General features: G+C 40.2%; 1 protein-coding gene across 1 annotated transcript; it reads right to left on the minus strand.

Moving 5' to 3' along the window:
* Positions 1–290: 290 nt before the first annotated feature.
* LOC129832040 (protein NipSnap homolog 2-like) lies at positions 291–8,745 on the minus strand. Its single transcript, XM_055895755.1, has 10 exons — positions 8,602–8,745; positions 6,402–6,541; positions 6,136–6,181; positions 5,012–5,106; positions 3,569–3,639; positions 3,144–3,284; positions 2,808–2,839; positions 1,733–1,827; positions 1,468–1,551; positions 291–1,358 (listed from the first exon to the last, which is right to left on the minus strand). Exons 1-10 carry the CDS (start codon positions 8,721–8,723, stop codon positions 1,294–1,296), a joined length of 891 nt encoding a protein of 296 aa, XP_055751730.1. The 5' UTR covers positions 8,724–8,745; the 3' UTR covers positions 291–1,293.
* Positions 8,746–9,870: the final 1,125 nt, after the last annotated feature.

The raw sequence follows: 9,870 nt of genomic DNA on the forward strand, positions 1-9,870 counted from the left end.
TTCATTTCAGTACATTGGAAGTTGTACCTGGGCACAGAAATATTCCATGATAATATTAGACTTGTGGTTTAACACTTTACAGAACAGATTATTCATTATGCCTAACCGAAAACATGTTAGATCTGATAAAACTGGACAAACCAGGCAATATCTTCTCCACAAGATTAAAACAAGCCATGTTCACTAAACCAGTACAATAACACGTCAAGATAATTGCAGATGAGAAAGAAATAGGGAGGATGCCCACGATTGCAATCAATACATGTACTTGAAAAAATTCACAGAAGACATTTAGGGTTAAAATAGGCATGGGCTTTAGCTCTGTATTCATCATACCAGTTCTCAAATAAATCCCAAGTTTATTTTTTCGCGTACAGAACAGCAGATGTTAATGTAGGTGCAGCGAAATGCTTGTTTCTAGCTCCAGCAGTGCAGTAAATGTCTAACAGTACAATACTAATACACAAATTATCCCAAGAAGAAATAATCCCGCTCAGTGCCTTCACTTTAAAATTACATAATTGACCATTAAGTAGATATTCTGTTGACAAAATACAGTAACAATGCACTTTTTGCCATTCGGACTGTCTTTCTAGCACTCTGTTTTAATCAGTAACAGCATTTCTTAGATCAGATTTCATCCAAAAGTGTAATTTTGCAATGCAACAATGTGATTCATATATTTACATTAAATAAACAAAATAACCGCTAAATCACACATTGTGCATCTATAGTGATTTTTTTTTTGTCAAGTCGTTGCCCCAGTTGCCCAATTCTTATTCACTGCAAACAGAACACACTGCTAGGCTAGCCTTCTTTCCAAAGCAGCACTTTGGTTGGTTCTAAAAAAATATATACTAGATCAGCTGTGGCCAAGTGACCAGTGTTAATATGACCCAGTATGTTGGACATCAGTTCTCCACCAAACCACTATCAGGAGATTTCAATATGTTGATTTTGCCCATCCTGTCTCCCAAGGACAAAAAAGCAGTGTTAAGCTCTCGTGGCAGCGCCTTACAGTTCTTCCAATTATGGAAAGAGTATTTTAGCCAACAGTTTCAAGATGGGATACGATATTTTAACCTCCTGTGTCTCAGTGATGTTTTTTGAGTACCAAATATTGCTTGCTGGTGCAAAGTCAGAAATAGGTAAAGTAAAAGACAAACCAAATCAGAGGGGGGTTGGTTGGCAACATTAACTAGAGGTTGAGACCACGGCAATGGGATTCTTTACTTTTTGTTACATTTAAAACAGGTGAGGTTTGGCATTCGGCCTTCTGTGTTCTCTCATAGGTTACTGCAGTGGGGAAGCCTTCATTGGGATCATGATTCTGGAGTCCATATGCTGAATGAGAGGAACTGAAACAGAGATACATGATCAGATGAGAGTCCAAAGTAATTCATAGTGTGCACACTTTTTAAATGAAAAAACTATGTGAAAGTACACTGCATAACTGATTTTGCTGACCTGTATAATACACAACCTCATCCCAACCCTCATGTTGCCAAGCTGCGTTCCTTGTGGCTTCTCTGGCCTCAAGGTCTTTGTAAGCTGAAATTAACAATGAAACACTATTACAAAATGAATGTTAGTCTTCTTTTAGAAAAAGAATAACAGCTTTGTATATTAGATAGCCTAAAAGCCTAGTACGAGAGGCGACAAGAATTTTAGATCTGTGTGAATGAACGAGAGGAAAGGAGAGGAGCGATACAGCTGGTCTGCCTGGCCTCACCCCAGAGGTGGTGCACCATGTAGAGGTTTCCGATCTGGGAGAAGAACCCTCCAACAGCCTCACTATTGTGCTGGCGGTAGCCAATAGCTCTGGCCCTTGGGAAAACAACAAGGCCAATCATAGCATCAGTCACAACAATTCCCCACAACCAATGCTTCATCTTCACATTTTCTCAATGCCACCCCATCCAGATTATAATTTTTATATCTATTTAACCTTACCTTATACAGGTATTCAATTAAGAACATATTCTTATTTGTCATGATGACCTGTCAAAGAGGCGAGCACAGCAGCCATATACAATTATATGGTGTCTCAACCAATGTTGACTGTTTGGACACTCATTTGACTACTCATACGGTTTGATTGAACTTGCTTGAAAACTATCATTCCAGTTTGGCAGAACCGGTTGGCTATACAGACAGTTGGATTGGATGTACTCATGCATTGAGACTGCTAATTGTATGGTGTGGGGTTGGAGATATTTCATTATTGGCTCTGAACCAGTCCCATTAGTCATCGTATATACAATCATATCAATTCCAATCATGTACAGTAATTTTGATTAGCCAAATCATACTGACTTAATTCATGTTGTCATGTTGTTTTAACAATGTGGCATGACTTTTTTTTTAAATGACATTTTCCCCAATTAGAGTTGATAATTCTGATCAATTACTGAATTAAATAAAATCAGAGTACGCACAGTCACAAATTAAACATATTTTGGCAGACAAGTTTGAAGAATTCAGAACAATTAATTAACATTGAAATATAGAATATTTGTCATAAACAAACAAATGTTTTCAACATAAACCTGAGAGAATGGAGTCATCCAGGCTCATAGGCTCCTGTTGAAAGTAAACACGTAAATTCAATCTGAAAATAGCAATGACAATAGTATAATCTCCCTTTAAGTCCTGTGCACTCTGGGATCTAACAGAGTATCAAAATAGCGTCTCTCTGGAATAGCTTTTATTAAGGAGAAAGTGGGGAAGAAAGTGTTAACCGAAAAATAAACTATATGCTGAAAGTAAAGATGATGAGTAATTAAAATGTCATCAGATTGCCTTACCAGTAATTACCCCACTCAATCATGGTGCCAGGCTGGAAAAAGGAAACATGAGAAAAAAGGTTTTGTATTTTACAGGAATATCAAAGTGTGACACAATTTCCTCCAAGATTCAAAATTAATCACAATGTCCCTTTCACATGGATTGCAATATAAGCCTACATTTATGAACATAATGTTTCCATAGAGCATACACAAACTCTCCAATGTTTATGTCAACAATTGCCCACCTTTTGCATTATCTCATGGTGATTCATATTTGTTCAGCAATATAGCACCATCCTAAACTAAACCCCTAGTAGTACTATGGTTAATGAGGTTTAGTCACTCAGTACTCACTCTGAGCTGGTAGGACCTGAGCTCGTAGATGTTGGGTCCCTTCCTGGGGATGGGCTCATTCCAGAAGCTGAACTCCAGGAGCAGTTGGTTCCTACGAGACAACAGCATCTTTCCTCTCTCCTCCCGGTACTTCATGAACTCCTGTGGATGAACGTCAATCTGGGTGTCAACCTCACATCAATAAGCACATATGATACCGCACTGTCTATCTAGAGAAGGGTTCTTTAGCTGTAGATTATAAGCCAGGGGTTATAGTAGGGCTGGAGCAAAAGCCAGCACACCCAGTAGCTCAGTATATGAGTTAATGTGACAGGCAACCTCAGACAATACTAGCATATGAAGCTATATTCTAGAATACTATATTCAAAGTGAAGGCTTCTAGATGGTGCCGGGGAGGAATTGACAGCAATGGAACAGTTTGTTACCTTGTTCTGCCGAAGTTTGCTCATGACCTCAGTCAGAGCTGGGTATCCTCCTCTATACCGCCACATATGTACTGGAAAAACACAAAACAGCAATTATTTTGCAAAGCAATAAATAATAAGCATATTCAGAGACATATCCATAATCTTTCTGATAAGTGTAAGGGCATTATTTCAGCAATGCAAAACCAACAGCCAGGTAACTATGGACAACATGTGTAGACATGGCATGGGTAGGCTGGGGTTAGGCAACACTGGTCCTGAAAAGGTAGATGTCTGCAGGTGCTGAGCAATTAGTGCTTTTTGAGGTCGCTTTGGTTTCGGTTCGACTATAAAAACTATAAATCACAGTTTTCGATTATTTAGGTTGATTGCTGTAACACAGAATAAAACAATTAATTCAAGTCCCATGATGGTTGTGACTGCCCAAAGACTTCTTATTACTTAATAACCATTAAGTGATAAGCAGGTAATGACTGCCCATTACTTTCCTTGAATACATTATTTCAGTTGTTGTGTATATTACATTTGTTTAATTTGATTACTTTATTATTTAATTCCAAGTCAACATCTCATCTCTATAGAGCTGCTGCCTATGCTTTCTGACAAAATCATTATTTTGTAGTTCTTCAAAGTAAATAAGGCATACTTTTATGACTGCTGAATACCAACTATTAATCACTTATATCATGTATTTTGAGGTAACAGCTGCTCTCTATATCACCTCACGATTGCACATTCTTCTCTCTTCTGTAGCAGGCGTAAAAGAAACACAGACCGGCCAAGTATATGCACAATAGATTATGGTCATTGTAGCTAATTACCACGTTTTATGCGCTAAACTATGTAGAATATTGGCCTGTTGGAAACTACAACTCCCTACTACAGTGCACCGATCAGGCTGGATTTGATTTAACTCTAGAGAACCTGTGCAATGTGCGCATTGAGCTCACAGAAAAAAGCTAATGAAATGGTATTCAAATAATTGAACCAACATTCGTCAATTAGTTGCACAGGAGGCTGCTGAGGGGAGAATTGCTCATAATAATGGCTGGAAAGGAGAAAATGGAATGGCATTAAACACCTGTACATCATGTGTTTGATACCATTCCACATACTCCGCTCCAGTCATTAACACGAGCCCGTTCTCCCCAATTAAGGTGCCACCAACCTCCTGTGATTAGTTTTTAAAAAGTAAAAAAAAAAAAAAAAATTTGGTTAATCGCGCAGCACTGTTTGCAGGCTTTGTTATTATTGCCAGGTGGGTGTAACGCCGACTTAATTGAATCATCATATCACTACGAAAATGTGCGAGACTGGTTCAATGAAGGCCATTTCTCCTGAACTAAGTTTGCATATCCCTACAGGTGTGCCAATTCCAGAGAATGTGCAGTTCAACTAGACTAGAAAGTGGAGGAGTGTGTACTCTGCTGCCAGCATTCTTACCAGCCTGGTCTTGCTCTCCATACCAGGTGTTCCAGGTACCCACCAGCTCACAGGGATAGTACTTATCATTATGGATAGATGGCAGGGTCTCCTCACTGTCAAGGGAAAACAATAACAAACACATTCTACCAGGGAGCCTAGCGGTTAAGAGCGTTGGGCCAGTAACCGAAAGGTCGGTGGTTCGAATCCCTGAGTCAGCAAGCTGGAAAAATCTGCCGTTCAGCCTTTGACCAAGGCAGTTAACCCCCAACAACCACTGCCCCCTGGGTGCTGATGACGTGTAAGTCGATTAAGGCAGCCCCCCGCACCTCTGATTCAGAGGGGTTGGGTTAAATGCCGAAGACAGATTTTGGTTGAATGCCTTCAGTTGTGCAACTGACTAGGTACCCCCATTCCCCTTATAATAATTGTTTGATAATATAATATAAAAATGTGACTTATTATGACTATAACAGATGAAGTGTTATTATTGATGCCTGGATGCAATAATTTGATGTTAGCACAGACACCACTGCAGCTTTCTTGTCAGGTTTCTCTTAGGACTTCAACATACACTTCCCAGCTAAATAGAATGCTCTATAACAATCCCCATCCCAAATGTTTAAAATATGCATTTTGGCTGTGTCTTCTGTGTCTAAACCAGTTGTGCAGATTTTACGATAAGTAAAAGGTTATTATGATTGAGTCATCTTAAGTATAAGCATAGATAAATTATTCTACACACTGTTGCCATGCCAGTGTGTCAATTGCATCACAGGAATAAAACATTTTGGCTAAACTCTGCCCTTACGGAAAAACCACATGAATTTCACGTGCTCTTATGTGGCGTTAATTTGATAACATGTGGCAACATGTGATAACATGTCTTTGGAACACATGTTTTCACATCATGTGATTTTTCACACATGAAAGCATGTGTTTTTTCTGTAAGGGTGCACAGCCCACTGGTGACACCAGCTGTGCAGTCATAATATCCCAGCTACTACTACTGTTTACCTTACATATCACACATGCTCAACAACCAAATTAAACAACCATTTGGGACAGTACTACCCTCAGTATGGCTAATACTTGAGCGGCTTCAGGTATAAAGGTCTAGACTGAACAAGGTCCATTTTACTTACCAAAGCTGGTTGTAGGCATCCAGGCACTCTGGTTTCACATTATGGACTGTAACAGAACAAGCTCTATTAGACATAGTGCCCTCTGTGTTGGAAGGGGTTAAATTGGTCACACTTTACATTACAGTCAAGGTCAGTAAGTACTGAAACAAGTATTGTAATTACACATTTCTACACTATGCTTATGGTTATTACACTGCACTCAAAACTCTGAAATATAAAAAGTAATTTGGATTAAAGTGAACAAGTTACAGTAAAGCACAACTTACACTGGATTTTGTAGAGGTTGCTTTCCTCATTCTTGGTAAGCAAGTGGGAGTGGGCATCCTTTCTGGGATCAACTTTACGCACAAATAGCGACTTGAACCAGCTGTCTTCACGACTCCTATGGTTTGACGCTGACAACCCCCTGGAGAAAAAAACACAGATGGTAGTGTTAATACACATGTGAAAGGAGACATCTTATGAAGTTAGTGACTCATCTATTCCTGCAGCAAAGGATTTCACTGCTGAGTAGTGAGTTGAAGTCAGATCTGCCCATGCATGTATTCCACATTTCTTTACAGGTGAATTATGACAGCAAGGTCCATCTAAGAATAATAACAGTAACTCATGCACTGTATGATGTTGATGCCCAAGCTGCCTACACACAATATTTGAGAAAATGCACATTAGTTTCCTACATGCAGTATCATTTCTTGCATGTCTCTGGCTGTTTCCAAAGTAAACAACAAGCATTGATAGTTACATTACATTACAGCTTGCCACAGACTACCACTGCTGCACATACAGTACACACGCGCAATCATGGTGCTTATGAACTAAAAATGATTCAAATAAAAACGATGCATCATTGACTAGTTGACATAAGGTAAAGAAATGCTGATGTAGTAACATAGTAAATTAATGTCATGCAAAATACAGTAAGCTACACTATATATATACATACACAAATATAGATAACCCTTCAAATTAGTGGATTCGGCTATTTCAGCCACACCAGTTGCTGACAGGTGTATAAAATCTAGCACACAGCCATGCAATCTCCATACACAAACATTGGCAGTAGAATGGCCTTACTGAAGAGCTCAGTGACTTTCAACCTGGCACCATCATAGGATGCCACCTTTCCAACAAGTCAGTTTGTCAAATGTATGTCCTGCCCCGGTCAACTTTAAGTGCTGTTATTGTGAAGTGGAAACTTCTATGAGCAACGCCGCCACATAAGCTCACAGAACGGGACTGCTGAGTGCTGAAGCGTGTAGCATGTAAAAATCGTCTACGCTCAGTTGCAAATTGCCTGGAAGCAACTTCAGTACAAGAACTGTTCGTTGGGAGATTCATGAAATGGGCTTCCATGGCCGAGCAGCCACACACAAGTCTAAGATCACCATGCACAATGCCAAGCGTGTAAAGTTTTTGCCGCCACTGGACTCTGGAGCAGTGGAAACGCGTTCTATGGAGTGATGAATCACGCTTCACCATCTGGTAGTCCAAAGGACAAATCTGGGTTTGGTAGATGCCAGGAGAACGCTATCTGCCCCAATGCATAGTGCCAACTGTAAAGTTTGGTGGAGGAGGAATAATGGTCTGGGGCTGTTTTTCATGATTCCGGCTAGGCCCCTTAGTTCCAGTGAAGGGAAATCTTAATGCTACAGTATACAATGACATTCTAGACGATTCTGTGCTTCCAACTTGTGGCAACAGTTTGAGGAAGGTCCTTTCCTGTTTCAGCATGACAATGCCCCTGTGCAGAAAGCGAGGTCCATACAGAAACAGTTTGTCAAGATCGGTGTGGAAGAACTTGACTGGCCTGCACAGAGCCCTGATATCAACCCCATCGAACCCCTATGGGATGAATTGGAACGCCGACTGCGAGCCAGGCCTAAAACATCAGTGCTCGACCTCACTAATGCTCTTGTGGCTGAATGAAAGCAAGTCCCAGCAGCAAAGTTCCAACGTTTTGTGGAACCCTTCCCAGACGAGTGGAGGCTGTTATAGCTGCAAAGGGGGGACCAACTCCATATTAATGCCCATGATTTTGGAATGAGATCTTCGATGAGCAGGTGTCCACATACAATACATGCCCAAAAGTATATCCACAACAGTAGCCCTACCTTTATAATAATGACCTTGAGTAAGTGTAATAATAATTCACTGTTAGACAGACACGTACACTAGTAACTGGGTATGCCGTGCATTAACTTCAAGAATGTAACCATTTTAGAATAGCTCAAATTAGAAGGTGCACTAATATGTAGCTTATCAAATAGACTACAGGCCAATAGTTGACTGGCTAGCTATTTATGCTAGCTTGCTAGCAGTCATTTGTTCAGGTTCACTCCTGAACACTTGCAGCATAGCATAGACGAGTCAGTGGGAGCCTCTATTCTCCAAACTCGTCAATGGAACAAAAGTCAGAACCCAAACGCTTTAAATCCTAAACGTGCAAAGTAATAATAGTCACACCTGGATAAAACGACGGTCTGTCCTGTTGACTGGGCCGTGTTTTTTATCTGATTCAGGCCATTGCCAAATCTCTGAAGGACTCGCGTCGCCATCTTCCATTGATCACGCTGGAGCGTGTTCATTACGCCGAATCGGTTGCAAAACGTTTCTTAAACGGAAGCAAACGGAACAAACGGGGCGGGACCTAGCTGAATTTATCCAATAGAACCTCTCGTTTTGTTCTGTTTGCTTCCGTTTGGTTCTTAAACGATAAACGGTTTCCGTAATGAATACACCTCCGTCTTATGCAAAAACACTATTATTACTTTGTCTACAATGAAGCCACCAGATGGTAGTAAAACACCAACAAATGAATGGTGTGACCAGGGGAGGACCACCTGTCCTCGGTACTATGTTACAGTTTTTACATACAAACTTAAAAAGGAGACTGGTGTGTGTGTTCCTCTTCTTTGTAGACTTCACTTCTTTTTTTTTTGCTCGACTGAATATATCTACTGTATTTTCTATGATTGGGGATAAATGGAAGACTTTATTCATGCATTCTAAAATCTTTGATGACGTGCCTGTTCAAAATTCCCCTGCCTCCAGGACAGTCTACATCAGGTGACTGGAATGATATACTCTTTTTTTATGTACTCTTCCAACCGACGCTTGACAGACCTTCGTGTCTTAAAGTAATGATGGACTGTCGTTTCTCTTTTATTTGAGCTGTTCTTGCCATAATATGGACTTGGTCTTTACCAAATAGGGATATCTTCTGTATACCACCCCTACCTTGTCACAACACAACTGATCGACTCAAACGCATTAAGAAGGAAAGAAATTCCACAAATGTACTTTTAGCAAGGCATACCTGTTAATTGAAATTCATTCCAAGTGACTACCTCATGAAGCTGGTTGAGAGAATTCCAAGAGTGTGCAAAACTGTCATCAAGGCAAAGGGTGGTTACTTTGAAGAATCTCAAATACTTTTTTTGTTACTACACGATTCCATGTGTAATTTCATAGTTTTGATGTCTTCACTATTATTCTACAATGTAGAAAATAGCAAAAATAAAGAAAAACCCTTGAATGAGTAGGTGTGTCCAAACTTTTGACTGGTACTGTCTATACACACGACATGACCAAATTACCTGCTCATCAAACATCTAATTCCAAAATCATGGGCATTAATATCCAGAGTTCAATGGCGGCAAGCTTCACACCATTCCAGCCGACGCTTGGCATTGCGCATAGGGATCTCAGGCTTGTGTGCGGCTGCTCGACCAT

This window comes from Salvelinus fontinalis, chromosome 33 (genome assembly GCF_029448725.1).
Source record: "Salvelinus fontinalis isolate EN_2023a chromosome 33, ASM2944872v1, whole genome shotgun sequence".
Taxonomy (NCBI): domain Eukaryota; kingdom Metazoa; phylum Chordata; class Actinopteri; order Salmoniformes; family Salmonidae; genus Salvelinus; species Salvelinus fontinalis.

Excerpts from the sequence above, each read along its gene's own strand:
- LOC129832040 (XM_055895755.1), bottom strand. The coding sequence starts at position 8,723 with ATGAACACGCTCCAGCGTGATCAATGGAAGATGGCGACGCGAGTCCTT. Across the intron at positions 6,542-8,601 it reads CAGACCGTCGTTTTATCCAG|GGGGTTGTCAGCGTCAAACC; the intron begins GTGTGACTATTA and ends TTTTTTCTCCAG. Across the intron at positions 1,359-1,467 it reads TGAGGTTGTGTATTATACAG|TTCCTCTCATTCAGCATATG; the intron begins GTCAGCAAAATC and ends TCTCTGTTTCAG.